Source organism: Acanthochromis polyacanthus, chromosome 11 (genome assembly GCF_021347895.1).
Source record: "Acanthochromis polyacanthus isolate Apoly-LR-REF ecotype Palm Island chromosome 11, KAUST_Apoly_ChrSc, whole genome shotgun sequence".
In the NCBI taxonomy this organism is placed as follows: domain Eukaryota; kingdom Metazoa; phylum Chordata; class Actinopteri; family Pomacentridae; genus Acanthochromis; species Acanthochromis polyacanthus.
In genome coordinates, this window is record NC_067123.1 from 27,306,256 (window position 1) to 27,329,539 (window position 23,284).

General features: G+C 41.3%; 1 protein-coding gene across 1 annotated transcript; it reads left to right on the forward strand.

The window, feature by feature from the left end:
* Positions 1–358: 358 nt before the first annotated feature.
* Positions 359–22,698, forward strand: hibadha (3-hydroxyisobutyrate dehydrogenase a). Its single transcript, XM_022194207.2, has 8 exons — positions 359–510; positions 4,111–4,271; positions 4,481–4,590; positions 4,788–4,909; positions 14,834–14,967; positions 15,828–15,904; positions 20,414–20,570; positions 21,196–22,698. The coding sequence occupies exons 1-8, from the start codon at positions 441–443 to the stop codon at positions 21,352–21,354; spliced, it is 990 nt and encodes a 329-aa protein (XP_022049899.1). The 5' UTR covers positions 359–440; the 3' UTR covers positions 21,355–22,698.
* The last annotated feature ends 586 nt before the right edge of the window (positions 22,699–23,284 follow it).

Genomic DNA, 23,284 nt, shown 5'->3' on the forward strand with positions numbered 1-23,284 from the left:
CACGACTGTAAACAACTTCACCCATCAGGAAAGTTACTCAAATCAGTTTACTAAGAATCTTTCGCTTGCTTCATTTTTTTTACCCTAAAAATGACAAATAATAACAGATGATGAACTGTTGAGCTCATTTCAAATCCGCAGCCATGCACCATTCATCACAATGTGATAAATAAGTACATAAATAAAAACATTTTACATCACTGTTTGAATTGCAACATTGAACGTTGTGTCAATTTAGAGAAAGTACTGTAATGATAGTGCAGGCTAAAGGGCATTTACAAGTGAAAGCACAGGAAATCCCGCCTTTGCTTCATTCTTATTGGCTTCCAAAGCTCATCCGCTGCTACGATTGGTGAAATACACAAGCAATCATAACAATTCGGTGCAGCTTTCCTGGCTTGACAGCTGTCACCGTACGCCGAGGTCAAGGGGAGAGAAGCATGGCTGCGTTGTTTAGAGGGTCCCGAAATTTGTTGTTAAGGTGGAATAAGCATGTCGACTTTGCCTTCGGTAACGTATTCGCTTATGTTGTCGGTTTCCTTATGCCGTTTTTCCCTTTTACGAGTGTGTTCAGAGGTGAATAAAAGCGGAATATTTTGTGCTACAGCTTGTTAGCTAACCTGTTAGCCCTTTGAAGAAAGTATGCACACTTACTGTCCACGTTAGTTAAGCGTTGCGGTCTGGACACGGTGTTCATGCAGCTTTGTGTGCGTGATGACCATGAGCATACTGACATATGCAGCAACGTTCAGATGCAGCTAATTTTAACTGCTAGCTCCCATTATATACCTTTGTATGACTGTGTGGTACAGCTGTTCTGAGTCGTACATTATGTCAGTAGGGTTCAATTGCTAATCACAATACTGTAGTTTTCAGTGCTCCAGAAGAATGCATTGATTATCCTTGGATTGCATCACTGTCAACGCCTGCTCAGTCCACACCTCACTGCACATCAAACAGTGCAAGACACACTTATGTTTTCATGAATCAACAACTGTGAATATTGATTATAATGATCTTTGTATTATAATGAAATCAGAATAAGATAATTATTGATAACATTGTTTTGGAGTCTGTGCTGACACAAGGTGCTGGTCTAGAAAAATTTAAACACTTTTTCTTCACCTCCAGTAGCCAAATATCTTGTAATAAACAGAAAACTTAACGTGTTAAATTTGTTAGTTAAGTATGCTCAGAGGCATAAAAAGGTTCTTGAAACACAAAGGGCTTAGTCCAACCCAGATAACATTAGATAGTCCTCTGATAGTTGCGCTATTTTCAAGATATTGTAGAGTAAAATGAGCATGAAGTGTGACACACTGTGCTCTTTGCAAAGTAAGTTCATCCCGCTTTGTTTCTATAATTAGAGTATGAGCCACATTAATGTCACAGTGAGTGAAGACAGCTAGACCAGGGGTTCTTGAATTGTGTGCCGTTCAACAAGAGTCGTTTCTGATGTTTCACAGAGATAAAATCACATGTAAAGATTTCCCTTGTGATAAAAAAAAATGTTTGATGACAACAGTTTTAGGTACCAATTGTAGTGAAACTGGTTTATTTATTAGATTATTCATACTTATTTAATGTTTCAGTAAGAAGTGTAGTTAATAGTAATTTGGATGACTGTTCTTTAAATAGTCCAGGAGAAGTGATGCAAGTGCTGCTGGGGAGGAAAAGTTCACACATAAAGTCCTGTATGACAAATAAATAAACTAATAATAATCCGAATGAATCTTTTGTTCGTGCTGCTTCTATAGAAGCCATAAAACCTCTCTCCATGTTTGGGCTAATGACAGTTATCCAACTGGATATAACTCTTTCTCACCTTTTCCTGCCTCGCCTGTGCCTCACTGCTTTAATTCTTTCTCTTTTTGAAAAAGGTTCCTGTATCCACAGGCTTCAAGTCTTAATTTGTGAATTAGCAAGCTAGCACCAAATACTGGCAATTCCTTCTCTCTCATGCACTCACAACAGAGGCACAAGACTTTTCTTCTTCTGTGTTTTATGTTATTGTAAACTGCACAATTTTGAGTAGTTTTGGACTGCTTTTGGGAGCAAAAAATATGTTGTGCTGCATTAGATTATGTATTATTTAAGATAGTTATAGTTTGATTTAAAATTAGGAAATGCCAAAGAATGTATTTTAGAAATTCAATTTCAATGCTTTTATTGTTCATAAATATTTTTGACTGCAAAATGAAACAGTGGGTAATTTGATCAGTTCACTATGTGCAGTTCAGTGCAGCAAACCAATATGATTACACCGTTACTAATGACAAAACATTTCAAAATAATCTTGCAAAATTCAATAGATAATAAGATAAATTTGGTTCGTATATAGAACCTGCTAGAAAATGAGGCGTGCTCAGCTTCAGTTGCAGAAACAATAGTCCAAGGCTAGCTAAACATAATGTCTTTTTGCTCTGTTGCTTTCCAAAACATTTTATAGTGAAACAATGAAAGGCTTTGTTTCCAAAAATAAGTATTAAATCTGGTGAGTTGCAGTTCTTATAAAGATATGTTTGTGTTTTACAAGGATAGCATGGGGTACTTTTTAAATGCTGTGTAGGGAAAATGGGCGAAATACAAGACAATAGACTGCTACAAGATATAGTGTTAAGAATACATATCCACTTGAAGGAAGCATCTGTTGAACTGTTTTTGTTTTATAAATTACAACATTTTAATAAATACTCATGTTTACTAAGCATCTATGTGTTCACTAATACAAAACTCCTTCTTTGCAAAGTATTTTTATTTTGGTAATTTCAGACCGGTATTAGAGAATACTGTGTTATAATGTAGTTATCGTACTTACTGAATACGTTAAAGCTGCTGTCCGGAGTTTCCGTTTGTTTTCTATTTATGTATCATTTTTTAACAAAGCTTAAATGTGTTAGTCTAGTTCGATACTATAATATAAAGTTAGTATAACGCGATATGAAAATTTATTCATGAGCTCCGCCTTCCTCTCATAGACCCCCATGTTATTCCAAAAAGCGCCGGTTGCTGCCGACCAATCAAGTTCGAGCTTCAGCTTTGTCATGCTGTCAATCAACGGTTACGCGCACAGCAAGCAAGCCCATGCAGAGGTGGGCGAGCTACGCACTACGCAACCGCGCGCACATTTGTTTTGCTTGTGGAGGAGAGAGCATCAGGGCTCAGCAACTTCCAGAAAAGTTACCAATCCCACGGCTTGTCAGGCCAAGAGACTGCAGGACGTTTTTTGGCTCGGGGTGCTCGCGTCGCTCCCCGACCACGGCCTCCATAGCCCGCCTGACGGCTTCGTTTAGATGCCCGACCTCTGGAGGAAGATGTTGGGGCGTCTGGGACATACTCTTCGTCAGAGGAGTCATGCAATTCTGAACTCTAGATAGGAATAAATAAACAATGTAACACATATACACGCGTAAATGCACTAAGTTTGATAAACAACGTCATCGAGAGGGATACACGAGTGTAATCACATATTGAAACTTTACTCATTCGTCCTAGCAGATTCATGTTATTTTGGTATTAGGACAAGTTAGACTCAATACAGCATTCTAACGTAATTCCTTTATTATTTACTAAATGTACTAAATGTAGAAGAGGGGAAAACAGCAAAACAGGCGAGATGCTGCAGCACTCCGGGCACTTCTCTCATGTACTGCGCGCGTGCACAAATAAAGGGGCGAAATCAGAGGGAGGGAGGGTGGGACCACCAGTGTTTTGGGAGACGCTGCGATTCAAACTCCGGACAGCAGCTTTAAGGAGTTCACTGAATTTAGGATTAAGCTTGTGTTTGTTGTTCTCGGTTAAAGCCTAATCCTGTTGTTGTAGTCTGGTTGGTTCATTGCCAGAGTTTCCACTCTGTTTACTATCTCTTAACCTCGCTTGACTTTGGCTGAGCCAGAAGTGTTTCATTGTCTGGTCAGACTTAGAAAAAAAGAGGTTGTAAGTTACAATCTTTAAAAAAAAATACTCTGTTGTTACTGATCGTTCCATTTTAGTGCACTAATGTATTTTGTAAAACAGGATATATATATATATATATTTTTTTTTTTTTTTTACAGTTGCTTACAGTTGCATTTCCTCCCACAATTCTAATGTCTTTTTTTTCTCTGTTAGCGTCAACACGATCAATGGCCTCAAAGACGCCAGTGGGGTTTATTGGTCTGGGAAACATGGGCACTCCCATGGCCAAAAACCTGTTAAGAAATGGTTATCCCGTCATTGCTACTGATGTCTTCCCTGAGTCTTGCAAGGAGCTACAGGACACTGGTGCCCAGGTAACACACTGTTAGCTACACGTTGTATGTCCACATTTAAACCCACATTTGGCAATGCCACTTATGCTTTGAAACTCACTGCAGGTTGCACTACAGTTACATAGTGAACAAACTGTGAGCCAACAGGGTTTTTCTTTACAAATTCCTACAATTTGTTCATGGCTGTTTATTTTGTGGTAACACTGTGTAATGATGACTCTGATATTTAGGTAGTGGATTCCCCAGCAGAAGTGGCAGAGAAAGCAGACCGTATCATCACAATGCTGCCCTCAAGTCCCAATGTTATAGAGGTCTACACAGGCCCAAATGGCATCCTCAAGTAAGCCAACTTTAATATCACAGTCTCTGTGAATTTTGTGACATTCCTGCAAGCCCATGCTATTTTTTACAAATCTACAAAAGAGATTCGACACACTTGCAAGGTGTTTATTCTATAAACAGAAAGGCTTTTCCAAATAAAATGTATTTTATGTACCGTGCACATGGTGCTAATGCTTTCTGTCTTGTCTTGCTCAGGAAGGTGAAGAAGGGGACTTTGTTGATTGACTCCTCTACAATTGATCCTGCTGTCTCTAGAGAAATGGCCGTTGCTGCAGAGAAGATGGGTGCTGTGTTCATGGACGCTCCGGTGTCAGGAGGTTTGGTGTCACCTAAAGCATTAGTAAACAAGCTGCTGTCTTTGTCTTCAAGGTCTTCACTTCTGCAATGTCTATATCTGATTGTGATTTTTTTTTTATTGGCTCTGTGGGATTTTTTTTAATGATGACAACTTCTCAGAATATTGCATTTCATAGTCAGAGGTTGCCTGATTCGAAATATCAAAAAGAGTAGGAGATAATGTTACTCATCTAAGTTGTGTCTGAAGAGAAATGTAATTTTTGTCAGTGGTATGGCAGTCACTTTAGCAGCATTGTCAGGCATTCTGTAAAGAAAATGAGAGAAGTTGTCAATGACGGTATCAAAAGCAGAATTAGACAGCTAGTTTGTTCATTTGAGAGTACCAGCCCTAGTGTTAGGCCTATGACCCTTCAGCCTTGGTTCTGTACAGTCTTATACTCTTTTGTATATCTAAACTATTGGACCTTTTGGGTTAGTGCTCAGACACGGGTTGTAATTACTGAGCGCTCCAGCCAGTGGGTGCCCTCTGGAGGTTTTTATTGCTGCTTTTGACCGGGGGTCTTAAAGGCAAGGTTAAGGTTTTAAGTCCTCATTATGTTGGTGCTGTCCACTTGTGACGGCTTCTTGACAGAGCACAGGATCACCAGTCGTCCTTAATGGGCTGAGCCGCAGTGGAGAATCCCGTGTCAGGGCTTTTCATGTTGATGGAGCCGTAATGGCGGGTATCCCATGTTAGTGCCTTTCATGTCAGATAAAGAGTCATAAAGAAGAGAGAAACTGCCCTCACATGGAGAGCAGAAGAGAAGAGAAGAGGAGAGAGATAAGACATGAAGGAGATACATCGCAGTAAAACTGTCCATCTCTCTTGCCCTCTCTATCTTTCTCTCTTTCTCACACACACACACACACACACACCCACTCAGTCTTTTTGATTCAGCTGTGCAGTTAAGATTTTCTACATCCTGTCTTTCCTGCGTGTTTGACTACTAAGTCTGATCATGGTTGATTTCCTTTTTATGGCACAATCTTGATTTCACGTTGCACACTGTGCCTCCTGCCCTCTCCCATACAAACACAGTTCATGTGACCCATTTTGGCATGTTTACCAGCTGGCGTCTGCAGAACAGACCGACTGCAGTCAGTGAGATCAGAGCCTTAGGCCTGTTACTCTGCCTTAACACATGCACTGTTTACATATTATAGATGGTGCACGGCTTGTGTGTGCAGTCCTCTGTGAAGGTTCTTCCTCTCTTGTCTCCTAACTAAGCCCCTTTTACTAGTCTGAGATGACCAATGATTTACCTGCTACCTCTGGTCTCTGCAGCAGGCTCTGCAGATACTCTTGTTTGTCATGAACATGCACACATTCTGCAGGCACCCGCCCACCCACTGTCACCTCCAGACATACATAAGTCATATCCATAAGTGCATCTTGCTAGTTTGAACTCCAATAGCAGAATGTTCTAAGTAAATAATAAATCAAAAGCAGTCTGTGACAATCAGTCATATTTCTAATAATCAATTAAAGCAATTTATGAAACAACAATATCAAACATTCACCACCTCCAACCTCTAAAATGTAATGATCTTCTCCCTTTTACATTATTGTCAATGGGAAATCTTTGTTCTAAGACTTTCAGCTCTGTTTTGAGCTTGTGAATGAAACTTGATGACGATAGTGAGACCCTGATAAATCAAGTCAAACTTTCAAAGACAGGATATGAGAAAGTGTTCTGGTATGTGAAAACTCAATGGAAAATTTCAGAGATCGGTATCCCCTCCATCCCTAACCCCCCTCAGCCTGCTTTCCACATCTCTGGGTAAGTTATGAAATTACATGCTCTGTTCCAACCAGGAGATGGCACCCTACCCAAACAGGGCATTGTCATACTCTTGAGGTTTGTGTGCATGAGTGTGTGAGAGAGACTAGATACAGATGACAACAGGTCAGCTCTTTGACCAATAGTATACCTACTCAGTAAATAAAATGCAATATGGAATAGAAGATAAAGTGAAAATGTCATTCTGTTTCAAAAAACATATCTGGTATTCTGTCAGATTCCAGAGACACAGTATAATGCAACATAATATTTATATTATGTTTAATGCACAACATGTTGTTTACTATATCTTTTGATTGTGTTCGGTTAAGTTGACTTAAGGGAAGGCACACTGTCTAATCAGAGCTGATTCAGTTCTCTGGGAAGAACATAACATTGCTGTGATCTGCTGTAATTTTAAACTTTTGCAGACACAGCCTGTTCTCTCTGTGGTTTCAGTATTTGTTTCTTATTTTTAATCTAGAAATTCTTTTGATATAAAATGAATCCTTTTGTGTGTGTTGTGTGAGGTGGCGTATTTTATTCTGAAATGTGCACTTGTATGTTGTGTGCGTCATTAGAGGTTTGGCCTGCAACCGTGGGATCTGAATTGCAGAGTCAGAACCCTTTTTTTAAAAAGAGCACTCAAAAAACTTTCACTTTCTTCTCATGGGCATCTTGCTGGCTTCCATTCATCCACATTGACCAGTGTCTTGGCTTTGGCTCTACATGAGCCAGCTGTGTCCTGGTAAAAACACACAAACACATTTATGCAGAGCTGTAATCTTACAACATCCCAGCCTCACTCTCTAAACACTTTCTTGCATAGTAACACTTATATTGACTTAGACATGGGTTCTTCAGGCATGCTAGCATTTGCTTGCGCACGCACACACACACACACACACACACACACACACGTCTACCACTGTCTGGTGTCATTAAAAACGTCCGCATGCAAAGTTGACCCACAACAAAACAGGCTCTGATGTCACAGGCCCAGGGTGTTGGCACACTGATGGCAAAAATAGGAGGTCTGGCTAACAAGCGGCGGGGTCGTTAGCAGTAATTACCCAGAATGCATGTGTTTGTGTCTGTGTGCCCATGGTGGGCTGCCGCATTGCTAACGGACGACGGCTTTAAAAAGTCCCTAAAAAACCTTTCATTGTGTTTTCCCAGTGGTGGGAAAGTCAGCAATCGGTGCAAATGAAAGCAAGACGGAGCCGAGCTGTTGTGGAACCATAGGCATTTGGGCTAATGTTGCTTGTTTGCGAGGTCTTATAATCCTCAGCTAACTACCTATTTAGGCTGAGTCTCAACACCACTCTAATCATATCCATACCACATCAACTCAACCTAAGTTTTGCAATGTGTCATTTGCCGACAGTCTGAACGTCATCCTCCAGCCTGTAGGAGCTTGTTCAAGCGAAGGCTGGCACCACTTGGTTTCTCAGTCAACACCGTCAATCCACTCCTCTGCTGAATGATAAAGACTGTTTCTCCCTCCAGGCCCATAGGACCTGGGGCTTCTTATGCAGAATCAGCTTTGACTATGAAACTATGTAGAACTATGAAAAAAATAACACTCTAGATAAGTTCAGATTGTTATTAGCTTATATTTCGCCCAAAACTGCTTTCTTGAAAAGAGTTCTTTGACAGAGCATTCCTTGTTTGAACTTTTCATGGACTTTTCAGTCATATCAAATCAGCAGATGGAGTACTTTGTCGCACTGTTTTTAAGTTGTATAACAAACTTTCATGCATACTTTCTAAGCCAGCATATACAAGTGGTTACAAAACAGCTACTAAGCTTAAATATCAATGACAAACTCAACTCCTTGGTGAACACTATGTGTCACAGTAGAAAGCTCAGGGATAAGGCTAGTGAGCGAATCTTGAGATGAGGTTATTTGTCAAACTGCATAATTCTTTATCAATGTTTTCTGTTTACTGAATGAACTTTTCATACCCTGAATTTTTGGAAGAATTGAATAGTTGCACAGGCATTTACAAAAGAAAACTGGATTACAGTAACAGCAGCAGATTATGAAATACTTCCAAAGTGTTAACTGTGGTGCCTAAAAACTCACTTTCTCTTTTCCACACAATTATTATATCACAAAGTATGAATCATACCAGTGCTGTCTGAAATCTTTCCCTTATTGAATCTTTCATGTTACCCAACAAGATAAACACACAGTCTTTGAGAACTGAAATTAGATAATGAATAGTTAGTCTGATGACCAAAAGTTCAGTACAGTTATTTTTAAAACTAATCAGATGCTTGGGCTAATTTTCAATTTTCTGCATTCTTCATTTCTCTGCTTTTCTCTGCTTTTATTTCTATCACCATGATAGAAATACAAGCTATGGGGTTGAGACAAAACAAAACATTTGAAAGGATTTAAGAAACTGTGATATGCATTATTTTGTTGCATTTAATGAACCATTATGATTTTTTCCCCTATCTGGGGAAAAAAGTGCATTATAATGAATAGCAAAATTCATCATTAGACTCAACCCCACAGTCGTTTACTTTACAGTAAGCAGCAAATTGAAATTTTGGACATTCATGAATCATTATCACCGACTAGTTTATCATCTAACTACATCAATCAGAGGCAAAGCACTACAGTGTTGGATTTTCAACAAAAAGTGAACATATTAATGATGCTCGATTTTTCATTGTAGGAAGGAGAAGAAATTTCTGAAGGAAGTATACAGTGCATAGATTTAGCGCTCACAATTTGGACAAAATGGCTAAAAAGAAATGTAGTGTACTAGGCAGCAAATTGTGATTGATTGTAGGCACAACTTAAGACTTGCCTCTCATTTTAAACCAATCCAAATGTTGTTGTTTCCGCATTTGGGCTAACCATTTGCGGACTGAGAGTAAATTTATCCAAGAAGGTGAGCTCCGGAGCTTGAAGGCTGTTTAGCAAAGGTTAGTGACAACTCCCTCACACTGAGATAAGGAATCGGGTTGGTGCAGTCTGTCATGGCTAACCAGTACTAGAGAGCGTCAGCAGTCCAAAGTCTAGATTAGCATAACAAGCCTCTCACTGACGGGTTGTGGTGACATAGAGGGGGACTGAGGAAGGGAGGGAGGGAGGGTGCAGGGTGGTGAAGTGACCAGCAGCGGTGATGATGGAAGGGAGGTGACGGGGGGGATCTAGCCTATGCTCCAGATGGAGAAAGACCCAAAGCAGCTGGGGGACTGGTTCTCACAACTCTGCCCCCATGTCAGCTGCTGTATATGTGAGCGTGTGCAGACAGATAGTCAGCTGGTGTATGAGTCACACAAAAACGTCTTTGTCCATCAAATGTAGCCCAAACGTCACCCTGCATGTCACTTATCTTAAAGCGAATTAGCATTGTGTCTGTATAAAAGTGTGTACGTCTGTCCCTGCCTGCTAACAGCCTAATTGGGGATCATTATTAACTTGCTCTATCCTAGATGAGTCTCATTGGGCCGGGGAAAGGATTGATTGTGGCTCTTTCCTGCTCTTGCTATTCTCTGTCACTTACCATTGACCAGCCACTCCCCTATGGAATAGAACAGTTACTGATGATGATGAAAATAATGATGATGATGATGATGAGGGCTGACCTGCTGGTCAATGGACAGGCATTGCAAGTGCAAACTCTTAAGGCTGCAGCAACATTTATATACAAGAAACTATGCCGGAGCACTAAACTAAATTAACCTTCTTCCCTCGCTTTTTTTTTTTTTTTTTCTGAAACCCAAACTTTCTTCAGTCGCCGACTCGCTCGAGGTTCTCATGGAGTATTTGTGTGCAGGAGTCCGTTCTCATGGCTCTGTGCTCGTTAAGTGGAGCCGATAAAGAGTCTGTTTTTAACATAACAGAGGAGCATTAGTAAAGTTGGCAGAAAAACTGTTGAAAGTGCTGATTTTTGATGCTGCTGTGTGTGAGCGATTTTGGTTAACGTGCACCCTCGTGCCGTTTCACTTATTCACTCGATATCCGTTGTGCTTTTTACGGGGCCTGTTTAGGGTTTTAATTTGTTTGAGAAAAAGATCTGCCCTTGGGTGTAATTATAATGGTGGACCACATGAGGCTGTGTTGTTGGCCTGTAAACATCCTACCCCCACTGGCTTACACTCTATACAGTCAACTCCCATTGACTCAAGGCTGTTACACTATTAAGTGTGAAGGCTCTTTTTCAGTCTGAAATATAGATGACTACATTTGAGCCAAAACTATCTTGCATGTGCATGTAGTTAAAAAAAAACTTAGTGGCAAACAATGCAGAATGCTGCCAGTGTTAGAGTTTGTTTACACTAACAACATTTGGATGTGAAGGTGTGATGTGAAATCTGGCGTATCCCTCAATCTCTCCTGGCATTCTTGCAGTAAGAGCAGTTACATTGTCATTTGAGGAAATGAGGTGTTTGGTGGAGCTCTAATGATATTATAGGTGTTGTTTTGCTCCAAGTGTTTTTCCGTATAATCTCTGGGGGAGAAAAAAAGCAGGGTTGTGGAACGTTGTCAAATGCGTCATTCATTACCAAACACTGGGAACATCCCTTCTTGTGTATGTGTGCCTACGACTGTGTGTATGTTGTTTGTGTTGCCTCATATTCACAAATGTAGTTTAATTTAAACCCACCGCCAATAAAAAGTGGCTACTGGTTTACATGCGGCTCGTAACTCTGAGACGCAGCCTCAGAAGCTCCAACTGACGTCTTATTGGCGGCCAGCTCTGGGATCTGCACCTGTCTTTGGTACACACAGAAACACACATTTACACACACAGATACTGCATGCACATGTACGCTCATATTCTCACTTGCTTTGTACGTACATGCACCACTTCAAAAAGAGTTAAAAGGTTATACGACTGTCATGAATTGCTTTGGTTGATTCTTTCGAGTGTAATGAAAGAAGTGCTAATGAACTTAGTGTTCACTACAAACAGGCCAAACCAGAGTTGTTCCTGTGATCTTCCTTTGCCTTCACTACCAGCGACTTTCAAACGCTTATGTTCACGGTTAATGCCTGTCGTCGCAGCCTGCTGTTAAGCATCTGTCCTGATAGCGCTTGATTGCTCGCTTATTAACTTGAATTTTGTTAATAGAGCAGTTCAGATGAAGGAGATGTCTTTGTGTGTAATTGAAGAAAGCTCACTTGGAAGGGCCACACACAATTTTCACATGCACATACTCAGACACACTTTCTATTTGGTGCCTTTCCATACTTTATACAACACTGTAAGAGCCACTTTCATTTTACCCCCCCTCACCTTTGCAAAGTAAAAGTCACACGGTGCCTTATTAATAGTCCAGAAAACTTCTACGTAGTCTGAGAATATTTGTGTTGGGTGATTTGGGGGTGAGGAGGTGAGCACCCACTGCTCAGTCAACCAAAACTTGTCCCCTGGATGTGGATGAGAGAAAGTGACTGAGGCAAGAAGTGGTTCTTTCCCAAGGGAGTTTTCTCCTATGGAAGGATCGTCGGCTGGTTTTTCGAGTGGCATGCTCGCCCTTATTTTCAGCCTTTTTTTAAGAGATCTCAACAAGCTGGCAGTGTGTGTTGTTAATAGCACTCTGGTATAATTAGATTATGCTAAACGTACTACTTATTATGTATTTATTGTAGCATATAATAAACTATTGTCTCTTGTGGATGTTTACTTAGCATCTTCATCCCTACTGTCTTCTTTCCTCACCATGTCCCTACCCTGTATCTATCATAGGTGCCCCCCAACCCCACACACGTACTCACACCTTGTCTCCCCCCCTAGGGGGCGTTGTGTAGTTGTGCAGTGCTAACGATCCAAGACTGTCACTCCCGCTGGGATGGATGAGCCGGCGTACCCGGCGCTCAGGAAGCCTCATTAGGATTCCTCTTTAATCCGTCTCTGACAGGACTGGCCCGAGAACGGGACGTCCCCACACACACACACACACACACACACACACACACACACACACGCACACATGCACACACATTAATTCGCAGTGAGAGTACACACACCTCATAGACACTATTTTAGAATCACACACGCACAAACACAAATGCACTTCAGTTTGCACACAACGAACAGACTCAGTGATACCCTCAAGATGCATACACACAGACACACACTGTTATGCTAATGATGTGTTATTCTTCCACCAACAAGGATCTTCCATCATCCTGGTGTCACTGCTTATAGAAATCCACTACAGATCATAAGAGCTTATTATGGGTGATTAGTTAATTTGAGGGAGGGATGCTGGGAGGTAGAAAGAGAAAGATCGTTTTCTGGCTTTGCTGTCATCTCTACATCTCTCTCTACTTCTCTCTCTCTCTTGCTCTCTTTTCTCTCACTCTCCTTCTTACTCTCCTCAGTGAGATATATTGATCGGCATGTCGACTGTGTTATCAATAATCTCCTCTTTAGTCGTCTGCAAACAGTGATCTCCACTAATGAACCAGCACAGTTGTCACACTGCTCTTTCTGTGTGTGTGTGTGTGTATTTGTGTTTTGTGAGGCTCAACCTGCAGCGTAAAAAAAATGAAATGGAAAATAAAAGTAAAGAACTGCCACAATGAGTTAAACTTTCACAGCTTCATTATTTTTGTATTTATTTTCCCTCAATAGCATAATGGTGGTTTTGTAAAGAGAAGTTCTGAGCCATTCTGATGTTAAATAAACACTTAATTAAAACCATAGACTAAATAGGCTTGAACCAAATAGAAACCATGACAAAAAGTAGCAAGAAAGGAAATAAATCTATCATTCTTGTGAAGCATATGTGTATATGATTGGTGTGTATGGCAGCCTTATGGTGCCGCAGCGTGGGCTTTGGGCTTCATTACGTGGCCCTAATGACCCGCTGACAGCTCATCACTGACACACACATACAGTGCAGTGGCATCATCATATACTTGACAACAGCACAGCCAATTAAAGTGGGGGATGTATATTTATGTTTATGGGCCACAGAAATGTACAGTAAATCCAGTCTCTCCTCTCGTCCCCTCCCCTCTGCAGTGAAGTCTAATAATGTGATTTCAGCTGTTTTGTCCCCAGTAATTCCCTTTTAATTATTAACACCGACATTATTAGGCTTTCACTATTAAGAGGCCTTTCATTAGAGCTGTACGACACTCTAAAGAAGGATTTGAACTCCATCTCTTCTCTGCACCCTCTCCTTTTGTTCCTTTCCTTCTTACAGAGAGAGTTTGTCAGTGTGAATGAGTGTTCATGTGAGCTGCATTTTTCTCGACTTCCACAACTTCAATTACTCAAATTACGTTTTTTGTTTTTTTTACAATTATTATTTTAGTTTTGCTTAAATGTGTTTGTGTCTGTTCATATATATGTGTATCCTGCTACTCATTGTATATGACCGGTTTAGTGCAAGTCATTAAAGCATTTAAAGGACAGTGCCATTGCATAAGAGACTCAAGCTGGCTGGGTTCAACCTACTCAAAAAGGGGTTATTTCTGCATTAAGGACCCTGTGGAGAGTGTGAGGGGGGGGTGAGGTTGCCTCCTACAACATGGCACGCTCCTTAAGCCATCAGGCATGGGGAGGGACACCTAATTGAACATGATAAAGTGTAAAGTTAATTACCCCTCACGCCTGTCACTGATACCCCCATGAGGGGTGCTGGCCTCAGGCACAGCTGTTGGTCTCTGTGTGTGTGCGTGTGTGTATGTGAAAGAGTCGGGGGCGGGGGGGCAAGACAAAAGGCAACGGTTCCCATGAGGGTTGTGCAGTGGATGATGGCAACAATCGGCTTTTAAAGATGCCTCTGTCCCTCTGGTGCAAAACTACTTAACACGTCTGTCCCACTATGAGTCTCACATGTACACACAGAATAATACACAACTGACTACCTAGTGTTGACACAGTCAAGTGGTTGATAGATTGTCTTCGACGTGACAAATCCACATATTTTTGATTAAGTTCTGTGTTTATTAAATCTGCACTTATTTATAGTTTTAGCAAATCTAACTTTCCATTTCATATTATGTAATTAGTGTGTGTTGCAGGTCTACATGTTTGAATTGGACTGCTTCAGAGGCTTGAAATTGATCTATCAAATATGTGTATTATCAATTTTTTGTTCACTGCAGTTAACCTCAATACTGTGTGTTTTGTGTGTAGGTGTTGGGGCTGCCAGCATGGCCAAGCTGACCTTTATGGTGGGTGGAGTGGAGGAGGAATACAACGCTGCACAGGAGCTGCTCACCTGCATGGGAGCTAATGTTGTCTACTGTGGACAGGTTGGCACTGGACAGGTAAATACAGATTCAGAAACACTAACACAAACTTGTACATAGGTAGCATGGACATGAGGATTACATACTGTAGTTTACCTGGTAGTTCTGCCATTTATGGTATAATACACTTACAAGTGTCCAGCCCAGTTAGCCTCAAAGACAATAAACATGATATTGTACTGCTAAGACATTTGTCAAACAGGGGCATAACCTCCTACAAACCAAAACAAAATTGTCTCCAGTCCCAACATCTGCACTTAAAATCGGATACAAAAATATTTCACCCATAAAGCACAATTAATTGTTTTTATAATCATTCGTCTGGAAGAATACTTTAAAAATATAGGCATGCTTTTACTGGCAAGCTTGTCAGATGTCTACTTACATTAAAATATGCATTTATTTTTCAGGAAAATCATTAAATCGGCCTGTTTCTATTGCTAAAAATGATATACGCCAACGTAACTGTGCACACAACGAACTCCAAATTTTTGCTAAATTCTGCTTTACATAGGATTCCACACTACAGTGCTTTTTCATTTGACAATTATGTTGAAAATGTATGTTTGTACCAAACATCAACCGATTATCTTTTATTTATACATAGCAAAAGATTTGTGCTCAGCATAATGAACATTACACTGCTCTTGACAAAATGTAAAGTTCATAAATCAAACAAAAACAAGACTTCATCGCACTAATCCAAGGACATCATGCAAAATGTCTTACTTAAAGATGTGAAACGGTGGCATCTTCAGTAATCTGTTCTGGAGTCGAAACGTCTCACGTTTAGGTCCTCTCTTTATTACACATTGTCTTGGAAACCTCATCCTGTACACAAGAAGTGCTTTATCCACTTTCTGCTCACACCTTTATAGGCAGCTAAGATCTGCAACAACATGCTGCTGGCCATTGGGATGATTGGGACTGCAGAGACCATGAACCTTGGCATCAGGTATTGTAAGCAAATGTTGTGCCAACCTGTTTCCTCTTGGCAAAAACGAGTGAATCTGTGCTATCAGCGGCGTCATTTACATAGGAGAGGTAAATGTAGAAATAACAGTCGCTGGCTTATTTGTGGGGACACTGACATTGACTGCTTATTTGGGATATAAAGCATGTATACAAAATGATCCTAGCGGAAGCCTGGAATATAAGCTAGTAATCAATATATGCTGCTCACATGCAGATGTACTGTAGCTTCTGTGGAATAGAAGTGTATATGTAAAAACCAAGGATTCAGCACAACCTTCAGTTCCTCTTTCTGGCAGAAGGATGTGGAGAAATGTTATGTTTCAAGACATTAGGTTATCAAGTACCATGAAGTTAAAGGTGGCACATTTAGAGGCTACCACATTAATTCAACTACGAAATCGCCCTTAGATATAGCCGTCACAATAAAAGCAATTACTACACCAGTGATGTGGCTGCAGCTGTAATTTACTACTTCAATACAGGTTTGGCAATATGTGTGTGTGTGTGTGTGCCTGTGTGTGTAGTTTATGGAAGTGCAAAGGGGTCAGCTCTGCCCCAAGTCCCAGCCGCCTCTGCTGGAGCGAGATGGATGAGGGGGTGGAGCAACATGGTCTGATTTACATCTGCTGATTGAGCTCTCACCAGTCTCCTGCCACACCCCTGCCACTGAAAACCACCTAAAAATCCCATCATTCATCATGCCTCGTCCTGGCACAAAGCCTCTTTGGCCAGGATGCTGAGGATGATGGGATATGAAGTCTTCTGAATTAAGCCAATAATAGAGGTCAGGTGTGAACAAGCCTTTGTCCATCCAAGCCTCGTTAATGGTGTCCCTCGAGAATCTTCCTGCTTTTGGAAGTAGGGGCCAGCAAAGTACATTCTGAGTGCAGTTTGCATACAGCAAGCCTATAAATCACTTATTCCTCTGATGAATGATATGCGAATTTAATTTCTACTTCGTTTATGCATATCCCTTGTCAATAATAGACTGTTTCCTCTGTTCAGTGTTTTACTATTATGTGTTTTTATGGGTTTTGCAACGTAAAATGGTATGTTCATCCAGTTGTGTGTGTGTGTGTGTAGATGTGAGTGCCTGCATGTACGCGAATTGCTCTTCGCACAGTGCAGCTGTGTTAGTGCGACTGATTTATCTGTGCTGAGACAGAGGAGGAAAATTGGCATGAGCAGTCGCACATAAATCCCCTCACTAGGCCTCTGAAATATGGAGGCATTAAGGGAGCAACACAGATTACACATTGCCACACTGTCTCGGAAGCACACACACGCGCAGACACAGATTTACATCCAGATACACTGAAGACAGCAGTTTTCTACCAGTACAACAACTTCTCACAGTGCACATCATTATAATTTATTCCTATGAAAAAAAGAATACTAACTACTGCATCCCGTCCCTTTTGAATGTGAATTATTTTTATATCTTTGCGAGACTGACCCATATTCAGTCTTGATTGTGTGAGCGTCTATGCACAGTGCGTGTGTGTTCCCGTTCGTGTTTCCCCGTCTTCTTACTAGCCAATCTCTGGGGCTTTATTAGAGGGCTTGACAAAGACTGTCATCGTTTAGAGAGCCCACACCCGTAAATCTCCCATGCTGCATTGCGGCCCAACCTCTTATGCAGAGAGGACGCTCTCTTAGGCGCATGTGTACAGACACACACACACACACTGACACAGTCCAACACAAAGGAGACTGAGCACTCACGGCCAATTTACAGGAAAACGGCAATAACATTTTATCATGGTGGACTTGGACCTGATAGAGCTGCCCTTTCTACAAATATATGTTTGTGCATGCACGTCTGCTTACCTGTACATGCAGGCAGACACACAAACACGCACTCACACACACAGCTCTGCTCATGGAGCTAATTTGTTGATCTCAGATGGAAGCTCGGGCCGTCTCCAGCAGAGCGTGACGTTCTCTTAGTGCAAGGAATGGCCACGCATGACAATTATGAGAACATGCACACACACACGCACTCCCAAACCCACATGCACACCCTGTCTTTCTGCATTCCTCTCCTTTCTCTCTTTTAGCTTTGCATCTCCATCCATATTTGCTTTACCTTCTCATTTTTATAATCCTTTCATCTCTTCTCTTGTCTCTTTTGTGCCTGCTGTAATTTCTGCACGCAGCCAACCAGTCAGTGAAAGAGGGGGCTGAGAAGCTGCAGAGAGGAGCGTAGAGAGTGGTGGAGAGGAGCAGCCGTGATTTTAATGATCCACATGAAGATGAAAGGAGAGGAGAGAGAGAGAGAGATGACTGGCCCAGGAAGGGATATGACACTTTTACGGCTTACAGTTCACCTTGCGCGCCCATGTACCTGCGCCCATTCACGCGTGCAGACATGCAGCCATTGATGCACAAGTGCACATATTTGCTCCTTTGTTCATTTTATGGGGCGAACAAGAGGCAAATCAAAGCATATAACGAGACAGAGCCCTTTTGTGCTTAGAGACAGAAATAGGTTTACCACAACACACATGAGCACAAACACGCATCTCTCCGCGTTTAGATGAATTGTGAGCATATGTTCCGATGAAGATTAAACATGGGTGATAAACGCGCTTGTTGCCTCTATAAACCGGATAGTAAACGCTTGTGTGTGTATATGTGCTCGTTAGCTCTTTAATGAAATAATAAATGGGGAACGGGTTGGGCTTCCTCTCTTGTGGCATCAGATGAGGACGAGAAGCTAATCATAATGAAACAGACAGTTAATATCAGTGCTGCAAATGAACTCCACCTGCTAGAGCTCCCAGCACATAAACACCCTCCCCTCTTATTTCCATCTGCAGCCTCATCTCTCTCGCATTTTTTAATCTACGACGGCATCGCACACCAACACGCTCGTTTCACCGTTCGTGTCTGTTTATCCGTGTCAATCTTGTTAAAGCGTGACATGTCCTCTTCTCCACGCAAATTACCACAGGCGAGGAACAACACCACTGCGTCAGCTAATAACCACAGTTGAGTGTGTGAGTGGTTTTTCGCTGTGTGTGTATGCGTGATGGGAGCAAGAGGGGAACTTCATTGATTTATCGTTAACAGAGGACAACAGCTCCCCGTCAGCGTCTCTGGTCGCTATAACAAACGATCCGTGCGCTCGGACGCGCTTTATTGTAGCTCAGCCGGTAACCTTTTCAGCTGCTGACCCAGAACGCAGGGAGGGGCTGCCTGCTTGTGTGTGTGTGAGGAGTGTTTGGGGGGGGTTGTGTGCGATGTCAAACATATGTCCCCAAGAGTCCTCAGACAGGGAGGTGTCAGCATGGAAGGCGAGGGGGAGGAAGAGCAGAGGAGACGCAGGATGCGAGGGATGCTTTCAGACATAAACTGAAAAAGCCATCATGAGCGAGACTGCCATTTCCAAAAACATGCAGAGTCACTTATGCCATATTTCCAAAACTGTTCTTTTTTTTTAAAGTTAGGCAGTCGGAGCGTGCACACAAGAGATGAAGGGAAGGGAAAAAGGGGAGGGAGAGACATGGAGAGAGTGTAAACGCAATTCCTATTCTTAATTAGTTAGTAGACAGCTAATAAAACTGTGGCAGTAATGGCAGAATGAGAGCCAGGTGGAGAGAGGGAGGGAGGAAGGCTGCTGGCCTTAAGGACCTATGATGGTTTAATAGTCATATTGAGAGCAGAATAGAGTTACAGGCCTGTAAGTAACAGTAAACTAAGGCAGCCAGGACTTGATGTGGTCAGCTTTACACTGGCCTTAAAACCATTAATATACAAAAGCTGCACTACACAGGCGAGTTGAATGGCCGACACAGACGCTACAGTTACACCCTCTTGGTTTCACTCCTTGCTTCTGTCTGTGCTCTGTCTCTTTCTTTGTCTTGTTTGCTTCTTGCTGCATGTTATCATAGCCTGGAGATTTGTCGTCTTGCATATGAAAGTGGGTTGCTGCAAAATGGGGCAGCAGAAGTTAGAAGTGCGCCTCGATATTGTGACAGCGAGGTTTATGGCTCCCCGGTGCTGCTTAACCACTTCTCCTCCTCCTCCACCACCACTTTCTTGAAAGAGGGATGATGAAGGATAGACGTGGTGGTAAACATCAATACTGCATTAGCCAGCATTACAAAGCCTTCAGCCATTAACACTGAGGAATGGTCACAGCCAGGCATAAGGTTCAATGGGGGTCACTACAATCACCAGGCGCCCCCACACTCGTCTTTTGCCACATTTCTCTTTTTAAAATGAATGCCATAATCGGTGCTCCTGCTCATCCCATCCTTCTGTCCTTTTTCTTTAACATAGCTCCTCTTTCCTTTTATACTTCTATCATCTTTTTCCTCACCACCTCATACTAAATGGCTAAAGAATGGAACTAAAATGATTCTATATTTTGTGTGATTTTCTTGCTTTTCCGCTTCCCCTTCTTACAGAGAATTAGTACTACATAAGTATCATTCTGTTTTGAAGACGTTTATATTTACAGTGTTCTGTCACCTTGTTCCAGACTGGGTTTGGACCCCAAGCTGCTGGCGAAGATCCTCAATATGTCCTCAGGTCGTTGCTGGTCCAGCGACACGTACAACCCTGTCCCCGGAGTGATGGAGGGAGTCCCCTCTGCCAACAACTACCAGGGTGGCTTTGGAACCACACTAATGGCCAAGGTACAAGACCTGCCCTCTCTCGTTGGGCCATGTCTTGTTTTCAGTATATTCTTTGTTAGGGCTGGATCAGATGATTAGTTTCATTATCAGTTCATGTGTTTGTTCCTTTTTGGGTTATTTATTCAGCCTATTTCATCGTCAAATAGCTGCTTTTGTCCAACCAACATTTAAAACACAAAGATAATAATTTATATTTTAATAAAATAGGAAAAATCAGCAAATCATTCATCAAAACTACTTTCATTTAAAATTCTAGTGATTGACAAATTGAATATTTTTAAATCATTTTAGCTACTACTCCTTTTTTTCTTTATTCAATGTTTTTTTTGTGTGAATCTTCCTGCTGTTGTTTTCTCCTTACCATCTGTGTTATATTGTCCCTACATCACTTAATTTTACTGTCTTATTTTCTCCTTTAACACATTCCCACTGTCCACTCCGCATCTAATAAGCCGAACATTTGTACATATTCTACAAACTGGAATGCACAAATTTAAGGGTACACATCATATTTTCCCACAGTTCCTCATATCAGGTTTTAGAACAAGAGGTTATCATGTTAAACAACCAATCTTCACCGTGTCTTTCTTTCTGTCTGTCTCTCTTTTTGCGTGTCCTTTCAAAGGATCTTGGTTTGGCCCAAAACACTGCTACCAACACTAAGACACCGATCCCTCTGGGTTCCCTCGCCCACCAGATCTACCGAGTCATGTGCTCTCGCGGCTACGCTAACAAGGACTTCTCATCCGTCTTCCAGTTCCTGCGCGAGGAGGAAGGACAGTGAATGGAGGGGTAGCACGGCTGACTCTGCTGCTACTATACACACACAAACACACACACAGATCAGAACCACACACCCCAGTGCCCCTTATCCCACTATGCTCAGGAGAGACTAAGGCCTTGCCCTCAGGCACAGATCTGCGGTCCAATTAACATACTGTATGTCGACACATGTCTCCTCATTGCATTAGCTGAATCATATATTCAATCGATGGCTCTCACTCGACATGTAGGAAATTCTAAAACTGACCTTAGATCTATCTAAAGGCAAACCAGCTCTCTTACTTGTCTGTGCTGAGAGGTAGGATGAGGTGCTGCAGGTTTACATGTAACAATGCAAGTACTATGTGATTTTTCAGGATGATTGAAAAGGAAGAATTGCATGAATGTTAAAGCTTGAGTATGTTTTTGTTGGATTTTTTTGCTATTTGCCTGTTACCCAAGTTACATGAGCCTGTCCCTGTTAAATGAGAGGATAGAAAAAAACAGTAAGGTTTTACATAATGATAGAAATGTCATCAAAGAGAGTGCAAGAGAGTCCAGAGGTTGTGTTATACTTTAGCTGATGCTCATAATCACAGCACTACATGTAATGTTACCCAAACTGGAAACACTTTAGGCTCAAAGTTTACTTGTCTTGTTCTATTCATCAGTTTTTGGCAGGAAGGAGCTGTCACTTACATGTGTTCCTGCCAGTGCACTTTCATCTGTGAGTTTCAGTATTGAGTATTTCATTCAGTCTTTTTTTTTTTTTTTTTACCTTGTGAATACACTATAGTTACAGCACTTTGGTTCCTTTGGTACTACATTCAAGTCTTTGCTCACTGGAATGCTCAGTTCTGCTCGCAATACTGTGAGATAAATATCTGGTTATTTTTGCACCATGTGCATCGCAGTGCGATGTGCTGGGCCGTTTTGATACAGTTACAGAATCTATTTGAACTTACCTCTTTTTCTCTACTTCTACATCTGTCTGTTGAGCCACTCGAGTATTATTTTGTGACCAATGCTGTTCAAATTTTATACTATTCACTACAAAATGTTATTCTCACTGTCTTGTACCTTCGTTTGTCCATTTATGTCCTCACATATTTCTCCTCTCTGTCTGTCCCTCTCTCTCTGCATCAATGACATCTATGTCAAGTGTTAGTGAGGATTAATTCCTCTCTCCTCTGAGAAAATGTACATAATGTATATTTAATTTTGTTGTGTAGTATTGAAGAGGAATCTAAATGGACTGTCACTTTTTTTTTTAGTAAAATTCATCAATAGTGTCTACAGTCTGTCTTTGCTCTGTGAAACAGACCCTCAGTCGCACTGTAGCCTAAAATAAAAGATGTTCTGTGTATTTGGTGTGTGTGTAAGATTTTGTATTTTGCTAAAGATGTGGGGCTTGCTATTCAAAGTATAACTCATAGCTGAAGTATTTATCTCTCTTTTTGGAAATGATTAACATAGTTTACTCACAATGAAAATAGAGATCTGAAATATTAATACCAACATTTTTTTCAGTGATTAGAGCCTTTTAGACGGTGGATCAGTGGTCATTTTACTGGATAGCTGATGAGACAATAGACACCAAAGTGTTCACTGTACTACTATACTTAACATGAGACATTGTCAGTGCCTTTGTCTAAATTAGTTATGTAAATTGGTAGCTAAATATGGCTAATGCAGCAAGATTTATTTTAAAATGAACCCAGATGTGTGTGTGTGTATTTAGGCATAGTGGTGTTTAGAGCTAAATGCTATCATCAGCTTTGCCAGCATGCATTACTGGCATGGTGACTTTGAGCGGAATATTTACTGTTGCAGGGTGTGTTATCGTGCTAACTTTTAATAATCGACCCTAAACACGAGGTACAGCTGAGGATGATGGGAATGTCTTTATTTGTCCAGATTTTTGGCCATAGAATGAGTTAATTCTGAGGGAG